Source organism: Podarcis cretensis (genome assembly GCF_951804945.1).
Source record: "Podarcis cretensis genome assembly, chromosome: 4".
NCBI classification, from domain to species: domain Eukaryota; kingdom Metazoa; phylum Chordata; class Lepidosauria; order Squamata; family Lacertidae; genus Podarcis; species Podarcis cretensis.
Window position 1 is genome coordinate 59942643 of NC_137173.1, and position 20902 is coordinate 59963544.

Sequence of the window (20902 nt, forward strand, 5' to 3'; positions counted from 1 at the left end):
TACTTAATCAAATCAAGGGCTGGGGATCTCACCAACCTACTTAATGTTTTTTTCTCTCCCCTTAACCCTTTTCTGGGCTGGGAGACGAACTTCTAGGAAAATGGTTGCCCTATTAAAAATAGGAGCTCTTGTTTGTCTCTGGCCTTCTACTTCAGCTTGTTTTCACAGATAGTTTCCACTTCAAATGAAGATTCTAGCGTTTCTGACATTTGACACCTTGCTTTTTTGCTTTCTTTAAAAGTGAATGTTAGGATATCACTCTGTGCCTTCAGTCTGGCCCCGTTCCCACTCCCAGGCTGTGTTTTCATATTTGGATTTCCTCCTTGCTAAAGTTATCTCTTCAAACACAACCCAGTTCTTTTGTGCACTGGGTAAGATCCCGCCAGTGTTGAGCCCTGCTTTGTGAATAAATGAAAACCTGCGGGAATTTGTCCTGCTTAATTTTGGTTGGATCTTCCCCATTATTTGGATTTAAAGTTTCACTGAAAGTAATTTCAACACAATGGGGACAATCAGGCTAAAAAGTACATTTAGTGACACTAGGTACCATTGATTTCAGAGGGTTGGGGTGTCACAATTGCCGCTTGATCACACACACACACTGGTTGTGCTACACGTGGAAAAGAAAATCCACTGAAAAGAAAATGATATATTGCTGCTTACGAAGGGTTAAACACACACAGACAGAATTATGCTGCCAAAGTCGAGTACTCTTACATCCTGTAGAAGTTATGCAGACGCCCAACACTCCCAGTGAATTTATTTATTTATTGCATTTATTTCCTACCTTTCCCCCAAGGAGCTCAAGGTGGTATATACATGGTTCTCTCTCTCTCCATTTAATCTGCACAACAACCCTGTGAGATAGGTTAGGATAAGAAAGTGAGTGCCCAAGGTCACTCAGTGAGCTTCATGGCCAAGTGGGGATTTGAACGTAGGTTTCCCACTCAGACAATCTCACCACAACAATGCACCAGACTCTATGTGAAATCAATAGGATGCAAAAGCTTTTGGGTGGGTTTTTGCTGGTCCTGTTTCCTTACTAAGTTTTATGGGTATATTGCTGTGTGTGTGTGTGTTTGTTTTTGCAAAAGTCTCTTATTTTTTTTGTATGCCACCTTAAGCAATTTTAATCAGTAGTGTGGTAACTAAACGCTATAATGTCCCAGTTGGTTTTTATTTGCTTGTCTGTGTGCACCATGAATTCCTGAGATGTACGGTAATTCGCTTGAGTATCAAGCAAATATCTCTGGCTTCATTACAAGTAAGGTGTGCTTTGCTGATGGGTGTGTAATTGTTTTTATTTCGAATTAAACTCAATGGGAGTAACATTCTTCCCCTGTCCTGCACAACGTTAGATTTATAGCGTTTCTGACCAGTGCATTCCCTCAACTTCCTACTTTTTGTTACATGTGTTTTAACTCTGGCTGCTCACGACCTTGTACCAAGCCTATATTCCTTGTTAATTATCTCGAGGCAGACCGGTGATTCCACTATGATGTCTGCCCTTCCTCCGCGGTCAATCTTCTCAACTTCTTTTTTTTCTTTCCCACCAATTAGATTATACACACGTGTGAAGAAAAGCCTCTGTTTTAAGGTGAAGTCATGCTTTCTGCAACTCCCCTGTATGGCAACGTTCATAGCTGGATGAGCAATGAGAGAGTCCGTATGTGTGGGATTAACGAAGAGAGGTAAATATTTTAAGTTTCAGGAAAGTTAAATCACGCGGTGTTTCTGGAGAAGGGGTTTCAGCGTTAATTTGTCTTAGCGGATAGCTTTTTTTTAATAGCTTGCATGGCGATAACTCATGGAGAGCTCTTTTATGAGACAAGAGTTGGAGAAGAGAGATGTTATGGGCGCAGACTCTCCCTTCGTGTACTGTTTTAACAATCAGTGTTGCTCAGGAAACCAGAAGGGGGCTTATAAAAGATTAGCTCCCAAAGTCACCTCTTCCTCACATATATTACATACATTCTCTCCCAATCTTCAGTGTATTTACTGGAAAGCAAATGTCTGTGATTTTTAATGAAACTTATTTCATGGCATGCGTGCTTAAGGTTGTCCCCGTAAGTTTATTATTTTATATTTGTGAAAAAGACAAGAACAACATGGATTCAGGTTTTTAATTTTAATTGGTCCACGTTACATGGCCTGCAACTTAAGATAATTTGCCCAGCAATTAGATATTTCTATAACTTTCCATAAATTAGCACAAAGGTCAGAGTTTGGCCCCAGTTCAGAAACCATTCGTCATTCTTCATTGAAATGAATGGGGCAAGTTAGTCATGATTAATCTAAGCCACATTCGCTGCAACGAGACTGAAGCAGGGCTAACTTTCTCTGGATTGGGGCCTTGTAAAAGCATACCAAACACAGTTTTTTAAAGAGACTTTACAAAATAGTGGACAATACTATAATTCTTTACTTCTAATTATTAAATTGAAGCAAGCACACTGTGTTTGCAAGTACTTTTGGTCAGACTTGCACCCTATAGAAAATAAAATCAGGACAGCATTGGGTCATTTAATAACTTTCTCTGATTGTTTGAAAACAGCACGCGAAAATTATGAGTTCCGAGACACTGAGGGGGAATGCCATGGCTGTGTATATTGTTATCAAATGTCAAAGGAAGGAGGTGGACATGAGCAAAATGCTATTGTTCTGTTTCTATCCAATTGCATCCTGTGGCTATTCCAGTAGGTGTGGGTTGTAACAATAATAGCTGGAAACAGGGCAAAAATGTGGGTGTTGCTTTTACTTTAAAAATTGATAGTGCCACCACTTTAAATATCCTTCTGGGTAATGATGAAACTTCCCTTCTGCTGTATGTCAGCAATTGTGTCCCTGGGATTTGAAAGTTGGCACTGAGGTGCATTTTTTTATCTGTGTTTTCTGTGATAACAAGTCCCTGAGCTGCTACGCTGCTAACACACAGATGTATGGTTCCTTCTTCAGCACTGAACAGCTGACATTTGTATGATATTAGAAGTGTGTGGGTTTTTCCTGTCTCTGTATATATGTGTGTGTGTGTGTGTGTGTGTGTGTGTATCTGTATATAAACGATACTATACAGGGTTGTTTGTTTCTAAATAAAGAAAGAAAGAGTATTTACTACCATGTATTGCTTTAGCAAAACTCCTTAACTGGAAATAAAGTCCAAAAACATTTTTTCATCCCTGAACTCTATAGAGAGAGAAAAAGCCCAATTAGAGGGCAAATCTGTTAATTTTCTTCTGCACTGATGTATTGATAAAGGTATTTTAATAGAAACACTGCAGTCAGATCAAAATGTCAAACCATTAACGTTGTGTCTGTAAGTCACTTTTTAAAAATATCTCTTGAAAATAGGAAAATCCCAGTTAATGATGGAGATGCTTCGAAAAGCAGGTTGGAATTAAGGGAAGAAAATCACCTGAACCACAGTGTGGTAAGAAACTGATAGTTCCGTTTGATGACAAAAGGTTTTTCTCTGGATTTTTGTGCTATGGCTTCAGTTTCAAATAACTATTTGGGACTAATGAAAGTTGCTTCTAACCAGAGGTGGCATTCAAATATCAGGATACGGTTGCATCCTTTTGTATATATTTCTAGTATCTGAGTCTTAAGCATTTTTTTACTTCGTCATATGCTTAGTAGCACATCATGAACACTCTCAGTCATGATTGCTCTAAATAACATCGCTTGGCATATTTCACTTAGTCTTCAGAGAATTTCAGTGACTGACAGAATGGGGTTTGTGAGCCTTTGCTATAGTTTCAGTGTCTAGAGAGGAACCACCTAAAGATGATCCTAAAGATGTCACAGGCTCCTTAAAAGAATGGTGGGATATAAATATAATAAAACTGTAACAACTAGAACAAGTACAATCTGCAGCTGGGGGCTGGCTGAGTGCCTAGGAATGAGATTTGAGAGAAAGTGCCCCAGGGCCAATGCTTTTATTCTAGAAAAAAAGGTGTTGGGGCTGCGTACCCCTGAGTACCCCTGGGAAAAAGCACTGCCCAGGGCTGTTGTTTTTTCTTGGGGCTTTGAAGGACTGTGGAGCCAAGGCCTTTGCCTGCTTTCACTGTAGTATGTTTTGCTTCTTAGAATTGGGTAGCCTACCTTCTCTCATCTTGTCTAGGAGCAAACATTTGGAAAAGAGGAGAGACCAGTGTTGTTTCTTCTTCTTCTTCTTCTTCTTCTTCTTCTTCTTCTTCTTCTTCTTCTTCTTCTTCTTCCAACTTATACACCACCCTGTACCCTGTAATACAACTACATTACGTGATCTTGCTTTCTCCTTTCCCGCAAGCTCCTCTTTGTTCATATGAGGATGCTGGGAAAGGCAGCAGTTTAGCTCCTCTGCTGGCCTATGAAAGTTATTAACAGTACAATGCTATATGTGTCTACTTGGAAGTCAGCCCCATTGAGTTCAATGGGACTTTCTTCCAGGTAAGTATATATAAAATTGCAGCCTAAATATCACTTATTTTGGCTATCAATAAGCAGAGGAACGGAAGTAAAAAAAGACTCAATGTCATTATTTTATTTAAATGATTTTTGAATATAAATAACTTTGCATCTGAGGGACCCTCCTCCCTCCGTAAGCATACCTTATGAAATGTCCCTAGTAGGAAGCGAGTACACCCATGGTTCTGGAAATCAAATTTTTTTAATGGGACAGTTGGTTGAGTAGCAAAGATTTTAGGATATTATGTAGATCCATGTAGATGTTTTGCTAAGTATGAAAGGATCTAGAGACCTATTAAACTAATCTTACTGAAAAAATAAGAATCAAACTTGGCAAGTCTCAGACTCCACAGACAGAAGAATGAAGCAGGCTAAAATTTTAAAATTTGATTTACTTTATTCCTCTGCATTTATCAGTTTAATCAGCCCACATTAGTTTTTCACAATAAAAACAATGTATTTGCTTCCTTTTGTTTCCCGCAATGTTTTTTTTGTTAAGTACCTGTAGCCTTGAATAGTACTTGACTGAATGCCAAAGTCACCTCTCTCTTATTTCACAAAGGTGGATGCCACGGCAGCGCATCGCATTGACAGCCTTGCAGCTCTGAGCATGGACCGGTCTGGACTTATGCGGGAAGGGCTTAGAGTCCCCAGCAGTATTGTCTATTCCAGTTTATGTGGACTTGGCTCAGACAAGCCCCGGGACGCTACAAGTGCTATTGCTGGCCTTGGATTTGCTCCTGAAAGAAATCCAGAGATGCAGTTCAAGTCTAATCCCACTGAAGCAATTGAAAATGCAGCTGGAAAACCCCCAAATGGCTTCAGTGCTATGTACAAAACGCCACCTGGAATACAAAAAAGTTCGCTTCCAACTGGGGAGACCTTAGGCTTGGACAGAAGCTCAAGTGACAAACCGAGTCCTCTCAATGTCAATGGTGCTAGTTACCTAAGGCTACCCTGGGTAAATCCTTACATGGAGGGTGCTATTTATCCTTTTCTCGAATCACCAAATAAGTATTCGTTGAACATGTATAAGGCCTTGCTACCTCAGCAGTCCAATTACAGCTTGCCACAGCATCTGACCTACTCGCCCGTATGTACAAATGGTGAACGTTTTTTATACTTGCCACCTTCTCATTATGTTGCTCCCCACATTCCGTCGTCGTTAGCTTCACCAATGAGGATCTCTGCTGCAACCGCAGCTCCAGCTATTCCCCCTCTAGGACACTGTCCAGAAAAGAGCTTGTCTTGGAAGATGGGAGTGGGTCCCGGAACTCCTGTGGACTCTCATGCCTATCCACATATCCAGAATAGCAAGCCTCCCAGAGTCCCATCTGCAAAGCCAGCGGCTAGTAATATGCCAACAGACCCCACTGTTCTCTTGTCTCATTCACCAAGACCATCACCTAGAGTTCACCTCCCGACGCAGGTTGGGGACGCTTACTCGGAGTTTCAGAAACACTTTTCCAGGATTTCGACGTCTCCTTCTTCAGTTACACTCACAAAGCCATACGTGAATGTAAGCAATGAGTTTCCTCCAAGAGTCTCCGGGGGGAAAGCTCCTAAAACACACGACACAGGCGAAATCTCTCAGCAGCCTACAGTGCATGCAAGGAAAACAGGTCACGACAGGAAGGACAGCAGATCCCCTCCACTGTTAGAAAAACAACAAACTGTTACCAAAGAGATTATAGACAAACCATTGGATTTGTCATCAAAAGTTGTTGACATGGAGACAACCAAATCTGATCATGTTAAGAAAATGGCGCCAACTGTGCTGGTTCATAGCAGGGCCGGAAGTGGCTTGGTTTTACCTGGAGGTGATCTTCCAAAAGAAACCATTTCTCCTGGAAGTGGTTGCCCTGTCTATAGACCTGAAATAATCAGCACGGTGCCTTCCTCCTGGGTTGTTCCTGGTCCAGGTCCCAATGAAGATAACGGTGGTAAAAACATGCAGTTGAAAAACAAAGCATTGGACTGGGTGACGCCACAACAGCGGAGTTCTTCTTGCCCTAGGATGGGGGGTACAGAAGCAGTTGTCAGTAATATTTCAGGGTCTGTATCAAGCGGAGGTCGCCCAGCATCTGCTTCTCCTGCTCCAAATGCCAATGTCGATTGCCCTAAGACGACTAGCTCAGTAGAGACCACTGCATCTGTCATACAGCACATAGGACAACCTTTAGCAGCAGCGTCTTCAAAGCATAGTAATAAGGCAGCTAAATGCAATAATCCAGAACCTATCTTCAAAGCAAATGAGAACACCCTTGCACCAACTTCCATATTTTTCCCTCCGAATGATGCATTCCGATCTCCACCATTGCCCTATCCGAGAAGCTATCTCCCATATCCAGTTCCAGAAGGCTTAGCTATAGGCCCTTTGTCTCTACATGGGAAAGGACCTGTATATCCTCACCCTGTTCTGTTACCCAATGGGAGTCTTTTCCCTGGACATCTAGCTCCCAAACCTACCATTCCATACAGCCTGCCAGCCAGCAGAGGTGAGTTCATGACCTACCAGGATGCTTTGGGTATGGGTATGGTACACCCAATGCTGTTACCCCATACAGCTTTGGAGCTGAAAGATGAGAAATCGGAAAGGAGGTCTAGATTGCATGAACGGCTCCGTTATGAAGACCCTGCCTTGAGAAACCGATTGCCCGAGATGCTGGAAACCAGCACAAAACTACATTTTGAAGTACCTGCAGACAGAAACGCGAAATTGCACCAAAGTTCAAGTCATGGTAAAAATACTACCAAAAGTGACAAGCACCTGTTTGCAGAACCGAGAGAGGAGCAAGATGTGAAAGGTGAAACAAACCTGATGAAACCTAGCTTTCCTGTTGAAAGCAGTAATCAAGCAAGTGACCCCACAAAGCACAAGGTAGAACAAGGCTTCCCCCACAGAGATTTCATTGTGATGAGGGAAGACTGTGGGAGAAGCAATTTCCATGAAGTTTATAACTTCAAGCAAGCCCAGAGCCCACACCCATCAATGTTCAACTTAAGGAAAGAGGACCTTTCCTTGAGCCAGAATAGGGAGAGGTTAACGGTTCCCACTTCCTCTGTGTTCTTGGAGGCTGCTCACGGAAACGATGGCTTAGCTATGTCCTTTTGCAAAATGCCAGATGATGCTAAACAGCTTTGTATGGGAAACACGCAGTCAAGTATGGAAGTCAGTCAGGCATACGCCAAAGAGGGAATTGAGGGCGCGGAACCTAATGACGGCAAATTCCTGAAACCTAAGCCATCTAACCTGGCAAAGAGAATCGCAAACTCTGCTGGTTACGTAGGTGATCGATTCAAGTGTGTTACGACAGAACTGTATGCAGATTCTAGCCAACTTAGTCGAGAACAGCGGGCTCTGCAGGTGAGTTCTGAGGCTTAACTACCAAAGCAGTTTTTAAAAAAACACAGTTCACAGTTGAGAATGAAATATGTACAACTCTATAAGTCTATCTTGAACTTAACTAGCAGTGGTAATCTTGTGTATATTCGGGTTCTGCTATGAAGCCAGGGGTATTGGAGCGTTAATAGATAAGAATTATATGTAGTTAATTGGTGTAACAAATAATTTAATCTCATAAGCATAACATGTAGTAGTGAAAGGAAGCTGAAGAATGCATGACATGTTTGTTTTTAAAGGTAGTTTGCTATAGCTTGCCTGTGTTTGGCTAGCACTATTAAGAACCAAAGGAAAGGCAGAAGTTCTGATGATTATTTCATACAGGACATTTGATTTAAAAGGAGTAGCAGCCATATGTTAGCGGGTTTAATGCAACTTCTTTACCAAGCAGAAATGTAGCTTAAAGGAATAGAAGCTGTAGTGAATTTGACGTTGAATGATGGCAAGCATTGTAGGTTATTTTTTAGATTTGTGAAAGAATGAGTAAAGCCAAATTGTTTTGCGTTGTTAAAAAAAGAAAGAATTAGTTGATGCTTATAAAAATGGATGAAATTATCTAAAATTTAAATGATCCATTGAGTGCCCATTTTAATTACATAGATGGAAGGATTACAAGAGGACAGTATTTTATGTCTACCTGCTGCTTACTGTGAGGTCAGTTCTTCAAATTTTTATTACTAGAATCTTGCATAAACCTTTGAGTTAAAATTTCATTTCCAAGTACACAAAGGGAAGTTGTGGGCCATGGTCGTCTTTATTCATTGTACAGTTTATGTTTTGTTTCTTTGTTATACCTCTCAAAAGACAATGCTTTTTAATACACATATATAAATAAATATATATATATAATGTTATTTACTTTTATATATGGAAGAACAGTATATTATTTGTGTATCGATACTACATACCTTGCATATTGAACATATGGCATTTTAAAACTTTATATAGAATTGTGTGTATCTCAAAACTTTGGGTTTGAGCAGATATTTTCTTTTGGAAATACTTTTCATAGAAGGTAAGGTAAATGAAGTAGCTCTTATTGTGAGGTGTCTTTTTTCCCCATATCAATTCTCTTTCTAGCGTGCAATGATGCGCTTCTCAGAGTTGGAGATGAAAGAGAGAGAAGGCCACGTAGCAACCAAAGACCCGGAGGTCTGCAGATTCAACCAAGCAGACTGGGAAAACTTGAAAGGAAATAATGAAAAGAAACCTAAGTCTGTCACTTTGGAAGATGCCATTGCCGGGCAAAATGACAATGACAGATGTAAGCAAAGTTTTATATGCCTTTTTGAAATTTATGTGTGCCTCCTGTAGTCATTTAGAGCAAAACATGGCGATGCCATTACAGTGGTACCTCGGGTTACATACGCTTCAGGTTACAGGCTCCGCCAACCCAGAAATATTACCTCGGGTTAAGAACTTTGCTTCAGGATGAGAACAGAACACTGTGGCGGCGGTGCGGCAGCAGCAGGAGGCCCCATTAGCTAAAGTGGTGCTTCAGGTTAAGAACAGTTTCAGGTTAAGAACGGACCTCCGGAACGAATTAAGTACTTAATCCGAGGTACCACCGTACGTAGATGTTAAAGCATTCAGCTCCAAATAGCTGCTGCACAGTCATAGCAATACCTACTGGGTGATATACAACATTAGTCATAGAGTAGACCATTTGATAACAGTAGATGTCAGTGGGTCTTTTCTGAATATGACTAATGTTGCATATCGCCCACTAAGTTTCCCTTGACAAGAAGTGAAAACAAGTTTCTTTCATGTAAACATTTGTCAACTGCAGCTCATCGTTTGTGTAGCTTAAAAGTTGCGTCGGTCTTAGTGTGGGTTCTCTGTTGTCTTAAGCAGGGAGAAAGGAAGACAGGTAATGGGAGGGTTGAGTTAAGTCATATAATCAGAAAGCCTTCCATTTAGTTATTTGAAGAGTGTGAACATTAACATTGTGTGTGTGTTGTTGCTTTTTTTGCAGAAAGCCACTGCAATGTGGTGATCTGTATTGTGTAGTAGAAGCCTGCCCTCCCCCTCCATATCAGCAAACTGTTCTGTGCACAAACTTCCCATTCATAGGCTTGTCAACTTCCATCAGACCAGTAAAGAATAAAACTATGCCATGAATCAACAGGGCCAGCTGGTGTGGCAGCACCGTGGTTCTGAACTCCTGCCAGCACTGCTGCTTGCTGCTTACCAGGGTGATGTGGGAGCTGGGCAGTGGTGACGCCAACACAGCCTGGCCATACTGGTGGAGCCAATCTAGTGCCCCAACAGCTGCCTATTATCTTTTAAAATTGGGGGTTGTTTGTTCTTGATTTGGGCTGTATTCTTCCCACCATTAGAATGGAAGAAGTGCCTGCTAATTTCTAGTGATTTCAGCAGCAGTAAGTGTGCAATGAACAAAAAGATTGGAGGGTTTGTCACCTCAGTGTATCCAAACCTCTTCAGATGTGATAACCTATTACTTCTCCCTTCCCACAAACTTGCTAATAGAAAAATGGGTGTTCTTTAGAGTGTGTGTAACTTTGTGGGGGCTGGTTTGCCATGGCTGGTAAACTGAGTCAATAAGAGATGTTAATTACAAGTTGCTATCTCATAATGGGTTGGCCACAAATTCATATATTCATCTATAAAATCCAGATTTACAGGCAATGATTTGCGTGCTTCCAATTGACGCGCGACCTCGCATTGCGGTGACCTGAAAGTGCCTGGGGAAAGGGGGCAGGCAGGAACGTAACCCCTGTGTAAACCAGTTGTTGCCTGTATTTGATAAACACTGTTAATCCAGCACAGAACAAGGTTGGGGAGCACTTGGCTAGGCTAAGACTCTTGAAGAGAGTCTTCTCTTCTCAGCTGTGCTCAGCAGAGTTCAGGTAGTTGAAGGCATCCTAGGCTTCCTTCTGAACCTGGAGACCTGATGCTCCATTCTGCTTGCTCCTCCTCCTCCTCCTCTTTGTGGCTTCCTTCAGTTTCAGTAACTGCTTGTGTTTCAGTGCACTCCCCATGAGCCCTGAAAACTCAAAAGTGCTGTTCAGTTAAAAGGAAAGCAGTTACAGTCTGTGTCTATTCCCCCAGCTGATACAGTGGGTGGAGGGGCAATTCATACACATCCTCATCAAGCAGTAGAAGAGCTGTCTTTTTCAAAGGCAGCTGGAGCCCAAGAAACTAATGGTGTAAGGAAGGAAGGGAAGGACAAATCAGGGTTTGAATAAAAGAAGGGAGGAGACAAAAAGGTCTCTCAACATGGAGGTTGATTGGGTGCATATCATGCTGCAGGGAGGCAAACATCTGTTTTGTGAAGGGAGCACCATGTTGCTGTGATCCCGCAGGTGCGGATGTGAGGACGAATTCTATTGGAATGAGTTATCTAGGGACACAATTCAGGTTATTTACTCCACTGCAACTGTTCTTCTAGGCAAGTGTCAAGCTTTATGTAAGATTGACCGTAACTTGACACTTTACGTTATCCAGCAATAGGCATTTTTTTCTTCCAAGTTGACATTTACTCCTTGCTATGATGCCTCATTCTTCAAGGCTCCATTGTTTTCAAAGGCACTGAAATCTTTGGGATGTTGTTGTTACTAAAATTATTTATTATTATTGACAACACCAACAACATTTCAAAGATTTCAGTTGTTGCTATTATTATTATTATTTATTATTGGGTGGTTTTTTGTTTTTTTAAAAAAGGAGCGGCCAAAACAAAATCAGAGTGGAATTCAAACCCAATGAACACCAGGCAGTATAAACAGTTTTTACAGCCTGCCTAAAACTAGGGAGCGAGTGCCACCAATTGGACGCACCAATCTAGCCTCTCTTGAGGATAGAACGTACAACAGGGTCCCTGAAAATGAAAATGGGCATTGTATGTTTTCTGCTATTTTCATTTGCTTTTGCAAAAGGTGAGAGGGGTGAAGTAGCTGCACTTTTAGGTTTGCTGTGAACTAACAGGATTTTATCAGTTCTTTAAAATTTGCTGTATTTAGAACACCTGTGTGCAAGAAGCAAATAGTTGATAAAATGGATTACACTATGTCTTGGAGCCAGATTACATATTGCCGTTGCCAGGGGATTGGCATCCTGTGGCAAGGTTTTCATTTCCTGCGGCTATTAGATTCAGCTGTACTCACTGCATCCATCAGGGCCATCAGGAGAATTTTCCTGCTTCTGCTCCACGCAATTGGTGGCCATTGAAGGGGGAGGGACAGGACAACTCACTACCTGATTATCTTGATTAACATAGTAAATACTATCAAATGTTATCTCTGCAGGGAGGCAAAGGTGCCATAGGGTTGCTGATCCCCACAGTGACTGTCCCATATAGCTCGGTTCTTAACTTCCATGTAATGTGATTAACTTCAAGTTACTTTGACGTGGCAGTTTGTGATTTTTGTTTATGTGTGGACTGATAAGGTGTTTACAAAATAAAAGTTTTGTGCATATCACAGGGCTTAGCTTTGCAAAAAAGTTTCAACACACAAAGGCTGGAATCTTGTCAGTTCTGTTCTGCTTAGGCCTTAGGGAATAGACATACAGTGGTACCTCAGAAGTTTAATGGAATCTGTTCCGGAAGTCCATTCGACTTCCAATACGTTCGGAAACCAAAGCACAGCTTCTGATTGGCTGCAGGAAGCTCTTGCAGCCAACCGGAAGCCGCAGAAGCCACATTGGACATTAGTGTTACAAAGAACATTTGAAAACAAGAACACTTACCGGTACTTCTGGGTTTGTGGCGTTCGGGAGCCAAAACATTTGACTCACAAGGCATTTGCGAACCAAGGTATGACTGTATTGATTTCAGCAAAACGAAAGAATGAGACTACTGTAGACTAAGCTGTCTGAAGGTGGTAAAGGAAGGCTGATTGCATAAAGTTTTAAAAAATTAATAAACATATTAAAACCAATGTGGTAGACGAGATGTTTAAAAGTGCATTTTTCTTTGATGTGGTGATGTCTATAGTTACTATGCCTGCAAAGCACGGAAAGTTTTCAGAGCATCACAACAATAGTTTGCCACGTCTATTCACTTTTTTCTCCTTGCAACAGCAACTAGTAAAGACAGCTGAGCAGAAAGCCTTTAGCGTTAGGTTTTTGGTACTTCAGGGCATTTTGAACCTAAGCACCTGACATTCATCATGCCAATTGGCATAAGTACCTGATATGGTCAGAAAGTTTTCAGGTTCACCTTTGCCATGGAGAGTTGCTTTTATTCAGTTGGTCAGCGTCTTACATCTAATGTTACCACATTTATAGTCAGTCTTGAGAGCCTTAAATCTGGATAACATATTGATCTTTAGTAGCATAGCTGGGAGCTTAATAAAACATTGCAGTTTTTGGAGTATTCCTATTCAGGATTCCAGCCAGCCATGTCTCTCCCAAAGGTCTCCATTCTGCCTGTTCCCCAATTTTCTGCCCCTCGCCAGACATTCATTGTTTTGTGGCCATTGAGCAAGCTCTGTCCTTGTTGGGCTGTTTTGGGTGGTTTTTCATTCCCTTCCTCCCCTAAATATTTTTGTTGTATGTCCACACACCTTGGGGCTTCCACAAGCCTTTTGATACCTCCCTCTTGTGTGTGGATGGTGGTTCTTTTGGCTACATAAAGATGGGTCCTGAGAGTTCACTATTCTTATGTACAATGTGACTTGGAAAAGGGGTTTACACATACAACAGAATGGATTGTACACAGACTATAGTGAGGTGAGGTTTCTTTTTTGAAGGTTTTTCTATGTGTAAAAAGACCCTCAAATACAACGGTCTACAATTAGAAAACTATAGAGGCCAGTGAGATCCTTTCTCTCTACTATGTTAGGTTTTTTTCCCTGTGAGGTGGGGGCATTTACAAATGGTAACCTCCCTTGTCATCTGAAGTGCTATATTATAGTCCACTTTACCACTTAATTCTGCTGCCTGTTACCTTCTGAACTGGTAGATTTCTTTGCTTTGCTTTTTTCGTTTATAGATCTGAGATTGGACAGAATGTTCTCAGGCCCTTATGGGAACTGTTAGCTGCCTCCTTTGGGGCTCTTACATACCTATGGCAAACTTTTATTATTATTTTTTTAAAAAACAAGTTAAAAATAAAAAATCCTGGTAAAAAGCATTCTTTTCTCCACCTTTCCCCCCCAAATACCAGCAAAACAAAGTTAGATGTGATAGTAAAAGACTAAGTACTGGTGGTTTTCCTTATCTCTGACCGAAGTGGAATTAGCTGAGGCCATGAAAGGCTTTGGCATGTCTTAAGTTCTCCAAGGGAAGGTTCTTGCCAAAGCAGGAAGTCTGTGGAGAAGTAAGATGCCCCATTGGTTCTCAGTGCTGCTAATTACCTGAACACAGGTGGTCCTTTTTCCTCCGTTTGTGGGCCCACTGCATACATGCAGCCACGTGAGTGATTAGTGAGTGGGGTGGAGAACCTATGAGGTCCAGGTGGTTTTTAAAAAAACTCCATAGGAACCCTTTTTTCAGTGCAGAGTTGTGCTGGCAGAGTAAACCTTTTGGGGAGCCACTTGCTCAAGCATCTTCCAACTAGGATTAGGTAGTGCTAGAGGCCAGCCACTTGAAATGGTGAGAGGGAACGTCTAGGCTAGGAAGAGATTGCATGTCTGCAACTGTCTGTACTTCCCTTCCTTACAGCAAGAGTAGTAGGGCTACTGTGAATTTATATGAGTGGAGTCTTTTGTGGTGTGCATATGGAACTGCCACACGCAGGCAGAGTCTCATTCAAGCAAGCAAAATGCTGGGGAGGTAGAAGCATCTGCCTGCTCAAGTGCAGCCTAGAACATGCCTAATATAGTGGAAGGAAGGCTGTAACATTTGCCGGCAGTTTGAGTCAAGTTTCTGCAATGCCCAACTCCTAGGTCTGGTTGCTAAGTTTAAATGGTCTGAATAAAAGCAGTGGCTCTCATAGGATTGGTCAAAGTATTAATTTCTGTTTTCTAGATTCATCCTTAATAATCAGTTAATTATTTTCATTCTCATAAGTGAGCTCTGAGTGTTTTTTCTGGTGCAGTGGTGCAAAACAAATTACAGCAATGTTCATTGTGCTGCCTGCAGATGGATTGGTGCAAATTTATTTCATTTTAAATAATATTTATCCATGCATCGACATGTACTGAAGCGGACTTAGAACTGAGGCACAGAGAGAAAGTTTCCTAAAACCAATGATTCATCTGACCTCCAGGATATTTCCACTGCATTTAAAAATGTGTAGCAATTCTCTACTGGTGAATTACATAATTTTTTGGGGGGGTGGTGGTAGAGGGGCAAATGGTGCCAGGTACACCCAACCTGAAAATGCGAAAACCAAAATGAGAGGCAAGCGTCTGTATTCTTTTCCAGGGAGTTTAAAAATCAGGAGGAACGGGGAGAGCCATAGCAAAAACTGCTTTGTTGCCAAGGAGACTTGTAAACGTTGCTATGGAGAGCTTCTTTGCCACAAATGTGATAAATTATGGGATGTGTTCAGCAGAGGAATGATTTAAGCAGCCTGGTATATGGATCCATTTGAAATGGGCATGGTGGCTTAATAGTGTTAAAAGGAAGTGTCATTCGTTCTTTGAGAAATACTATAATTTTTAGGCATCCTGACCCTTTTTAAGGCTTTAGCTGCTACAGCATGACCACTGTTCTGCACCAAAGAAACCTAAAGTGGGACAACTAGTGGAACAATGAATCTTCCCCGCAGGCCATGTAGCAAATGCAGTGAGATCCATAACCCTTTCCCTATTTGTTTTAGAAAGTAGAGTGCTGAAGTATAGGATGGTTCCTAAACTACCTGTCTGCTGCAAGAAACAAATTAACCAATTAAAAAGCTCTTGCAAGCACCAAGTACTCATTTGCAGAGGAAGCTCTGGCTGGGTTTCTGCATGATTCACTGCTGTGGACTTGCCTCCTTCCAATCAGCCTCTGCTGATTGGCAAGTGATCCTCTTGCATCTCTGCTTCAGATGTCATTGGATCTTTCAATCATTCCTCATGCAGAAATTCAGCAGCATTACTCAAGCTCAAGAGGAGGCTACCAATTGCATCTTTGCAAGAGTTGCTGCTCTAAGCTGGCCCTTCTGGCCAAGAAGCACCCCTGGCTTCATGACCCTGTTGAGACAAAGGCATAGTTTCCAGTGAGGGGGATAATTGTTACTCCTACTTTCAACCTCTAAAGAAGTAAACATTTTTCAGGTGTAAGGGTGATGTATATCAACCTTAATTCAGGAGATAAGTGTTGTTCAACTACCAGAATGTAAGAAAACATTGGAGTAGATTATTTTAAAATGCACTTGTTGTTTAAAATGAATTTATGAACAGTGGGTATAATGTACGACAAGCAGAAGAGAAATGCTTATATCTGTCAGGCTGTTAGGAATTATATTGAGAATGAACCCGTAGCATGTTGGAGATATCTGGGTTCCTCAAGCCAAACTTCTTTATTTTTCACTCAAGAATTTAGGAGATTTGGGTGAGTGGGTGGGGACTAAATTATGATCTCTACATTTGACATTGTGCTTCTGATATTTTCCATTCATTCTACAATAAGTTCCTGCCTAGGAATATTTTTCCAGGGCTGTCCTTCTCTTTCTGCTGCTTTATAAGGTTCATGAGGAAGAGACATACACAGAAGTTGTTCATTCTTTTGGGAGGAACAGACTAATTCAGTGCTTCTCCATTGCTCTGACAGATAGCCAAATCCATGATTTGTTGTGGAGGAAGAAATAAACAAAGGTGGAAACATCCTGCATGTGGCAGAACTATAGGATAGCTGATAGTTTGTATTCCTTCATGTAGGGCTCGGAATAGGGATGTATTACTCTGTCAATTTCGATTTCTTATTTTTCCAATCTTAAATTCTGTTTGGCCAATTTCTGTTGTCATTCATGTGTTTTTTTTTTAATTTGCAAGAAATAAGTTATCTTACTATACATATTTTTTGCAAGCACTTTCCCCCAAGGTAATACATTTTTAATGTTATCTTCACTAACGTAAGCATTTTTGTTTGTGCTTTCTCAATACACATTTTTGTATGCATATTTTGGTTGGAGGGCTGCACTGTAAAATTCAGAAAAGCATGAAATTTGATGAGTAGTTGTGCTTTGGTTTTCATATGGATTCAGGAAGTGAAAATTAGTTTCAAACCAAACAAATTTCTCCCCTATCCCTAGACCTGGGTAATATATTTATTATACCTATTCGATAGATAAGACATGACTTTCAGTGCATACTCTAAAGTAAACCCAATTGAGTTCAATGGGGCTTACTTCTAGGTAAGTGTCATAGGATTGCAGTTTGGGTCCCGTTTATTTCCAGTGCAGGTAAGAGTGCATGTGAATGGTGTATAGTCCTAGGGTATTTACTCTGGTGTAAGTTTCCCTGAGAAGTAACTTCCATTAAATTCAGACCCATAGGAATGTAGTCTAAGTTGGGCTTAGCTGTGACTACCATAGGCTGGCTTTTGCCAATTGTTATATACTTTGGGATGAGGACACTGGATAATTTTAGAGTCTGGGTGGTCTAATAACATTTCCTAAAGAAGTTCCCCGGGTCAGAATTAAACTGAAGAAAGGAAACGTGTCTGCTACCATGTTTGAAGAAGATAAAGGACTTCATTTTTATAATGAAGTGAACTTGCTTGTTTGCTGTTCACATATACTTTAAAGGTTAAGGTAAAGGTACCCCTGGCCATTAGGTCCAGTTGTGAACGACTCTGGGGTTGCAGCGCTTATCTTGCTCTAAGCAGAGGGAGCCGGTGTTTGTCCACAGACAGCTTCTGGGTCATGTGGCCAGCATGACTAAGCTGCTTCTGGCGAAACTAGAGCAGCGCATGGAAACACTGTTTATTTTCCTGCCAGAGTGGTACCTATTTATCTACTTGCACTTTGACGTGCTTTCGAACTGCTAGGTGGGCAGGAGCAGGGACCGAGCAATGGGAGCTCACCCTGTCGCGGGGATTCGAACCACCGACCATCTGATTGGCAAGCCCTAGGCTCTGTGGTTTAGACCACAGCGCCACCCGCGTCCCCTTCACGTATACTTAGGCAAAGTTAAAAATTAATTGTTGCTCCAAGTATGGTAAGTGTACTTCGGGCAACAAACAGTCCTTGAAGTAGACTATTTTCATTCTTGCTGTGGAATGCAAGGTCGTATTTTAGTTTCTGTGTTATCATGGTTGGACTGAAGCTGGAAGATGCATGCAATTTGTGGTGGTAGATTTGGAATGCAAGAAAGACCTGAAATGGCCTTATCCTGAGGAGTTGTAAGGAAAGCTTGCATAAAACACACACATGCAGCAGATGGTTACTTGACTTCACCATCTCTGTAAATTCAGGGTCTCCTTTTTGCCTGATTTTTAGATGTAGGGGATTCCCAGATTGTTAAAGGAGGGAAATGACCTTGTTTTAGGCTGATATTCCTGTCTGCTTTCTTATCTGTAAGAAGAACTGTCTTTGATTTAAAGCTCCCCTCCTCCCCAAACAGATTCTCAGTAGGTAGCAAACTGGTACGGAATGCTAATAAAAAAGTTTAGTGAAGTCATCTTCTATCAGGCTCTTGTGGTAGAACAGAAACGTCCCCCCTATATTTGACTTCTTAGCTGTTGGACTTATCGGTCAGTTGGGTGTTTGTTTGTTTTTTGTTTTTTTTGCAGGGGGGGGGCACTAGCCCTGTTTCAAGTTCATATAGAGACTGGTTTGTTGACCAAATCCCTGTGTGTATTCCTGCCCCCCCCACTCCCTCTGGGGCCTTCTGTTACTGCTGATTCTGAACTGCAAGTGTAGCACACATGTGGGCATAATGTGTTTTTAAAAAATCCACTGTTGATAGAATGGGGGTTAGGGGTTGATCCAAACACCTGAACTTGTTTTAGAAACTGGACTTAGGATTTGGGTTAGAGATGTGAATCAGCCTAAGTGAGAAGGTGGTTGCATGTTATGGTAGAGAACCTATTCAGCAGATTTTTGTTACGGTTCAGGTCAAAAACAGGTTAACAGCCTGGAGTGGAATCCATCTGAGGTCCACTGGAGCTCTTGTTATTCAAGGCCCATTGGAACTAATGATGGTTATATGGGAGCTGTGCTTGATGGTTGTATGCCTTAGTGTTTTGTTTAAATGCTTTGTTTAAATGGTTGGTCCATTGGTTTAAGCCCGGTTTGCAAAATTCTTATGTAACTATGAATTAATACTCCAGAGCATGGGCAGGTAAACTAAGGCCCGGGGGCTGGATCCGGCCCAATCGCCTTCTAAATCCAGCCCATGGACAGTCCAGGAATCAGTGTGTTTTTACCTGAGTAGAATGTGTCCTTTTATTTAAAATGCATCTCTGGGTTATTTGTGGGGTATAGGAATTCGTTCATCCTGCCCCCAAATATAGTCCGGCCCCCCCACAAGGTCTGAGGGACAGTGGACCCAGCTTCCTCCTGAAAAAGTTTGCTGACCCCTGCTCTAGTCATATTTCAGGTTTACTTATAATCTTCAAAACATGGACTTTTCTTGGGCAAGCAACATCCCAATCCTCTAAATATTTGCAAGAAGCTTGCTACTATTCACTAATGAAGTTTTATACAAAATTAGAGCAAATGCTTTCTTCCAGCATCCAGTCAATAGAACATCGAATAATAAAGACTATGAAATACCACCAGTCAAGTCTTTATACCAGAGGAAAAATAAGTTGTAGTATTTTCCTTCTTTCCAAGTTTGCAAATCCAAACGTTTTGTAGATTTGATCCAGTGTTGTGTGCCTTGCTCATCATTTTTTAATGCAAACAAATTTTTATACCTCATTTTCTTCATTATCTGTAAGAGATCATATATTTCAGCAAAATCACACATGCTAAAAAAAGGAAGTTTCATTTTGTGTGTCATCTTGAGATATACACCCCCTTTAAAAAAAAAATCTCACACTAAGAACTGCCTCGAACTGTGTTAAGGGAAACACCTGTTTAGATTGCTGGTCATCATGAGTTCATCAAAGCTAATGTTTGGAGCATGATGTTGTTCTCTTCACCCTATAATCTCAATACATGTTGAACCCTTCCTATAAACCAGTCCCAGGCAAAACTTGTTTCAATGTAACTAAAAATATTATGATAGGAGGGTAACCTAGTGCTATTAATCTGCTGTCAGTTTTATCTGCATGTAAATCTAACTCATAATAATAGCAACAACACTAAATATTGTGTAGATTCTTGTGCTTTGACATCAAGTTTCAATGTAAACGAGCTGCTCCTGTAAATTGGCTCAGTTTAACCCTCACTGTTTTATAATCTTCCTTTGCTGGGTTTCAAAACTCATTTCAGTCTGCTTTTTGAAGTAGCAGGTGTCAGGCAAACTTTTAAGAAGGGGGCTGATGGAAGGAGAAGATAAGGCAGGCAGCAAAATGGAAGAGGAGGAAGTTAAGCGGGTGATAAGATTGATGGGATAAATTAGAGGAGGAATGTGCGGGAGGGTGGGAACAAAGGAGACCAGAGGCAGATACATGAGAAGAGGGTTCCGGCTGCATCCTTTAAAAAATCCTTATCTACAGAGAAAGATAATGTGGGAAGGGCAAAGAAGCTTTAACAGGATTGCACAGGGGAAAAAAAGTTTTTAAATTTTAAAAATTTCAGGTTCAAGGCGTGGGATCCTTCTTATGCATTGTTGATATACAACTTTGATTTATTTAGGTCTAGTTCAGAAATGTTTGTCTGTTGGTTGAAGACTGTGGTTTTTGTTATATTGTATATATCCTTGACTAAGGTTAAGCATAACCTTGAGGATACAAAATGTCAGCCAGGTTTTCAAGGCCTGCTGCAAAAAAGGAAGAAAGTTGTAGACTTTTTGAAGACGAGTGGCATTGCAATATGTTAACTGCACTACTAAATCCCCAAATACGTGGATACTGGTGGTGTCATAGGTCAGAGAGGGCCACCTTCAACGTCAGCCTAATTTCATGCAGGTTGCAGGGGCGGGAAGCAGAGAGAGTGAGCAAATCGGATTGGCCCTTCTCACTTTTCACTCTGGCCCTCAGTATGTGGCCCCTGATTAATTACTGTCTAGGGAGCGTGACTCTCAACAGAAAAGGGTTTCCCATCCCTGC

General features: G+C 41.3%; 1 protein-coding gene across 7 annotated transcripts in view; it reads left to right on the forward strand.

The window, feature by feature from the left end:
* BCOR (BCL6 corepressor) overlaps positions 1–20902 on the forward strand; it is an 88448-nt gene that overhangs the window by 38984 nt on the left and 28562 nt on the right. For 6 of the 7 annotated variants that reach the window (XM_079974479.1, XM_079974477.1, XM_079974482.1 and 3 more), the window contains exons 2-6: positions 1561–1691; positions 3349–3427; positions 5009–7813; positions 8450–8503; positions 8930–9113. In XM_079974479.1, the coding sequence (XP_079830605.1) occupies positions 1606–1691; positions 3349–3427; positions 5009–7813; positions 8450–8503; positions 8930–9113 (3208 nt within the window). In that variant the 5' untranslated portion in view covers positions 1561–1605. The remainder of the gene's footprint in view (positions 1–1560; positions 1692–3348; positions 3428–5008; positions 7814–8449; positions 8504–8929; positions 9114–20902) is intronic. The other variant, XM_079974481.1, reaches the window with a different exon arrangement.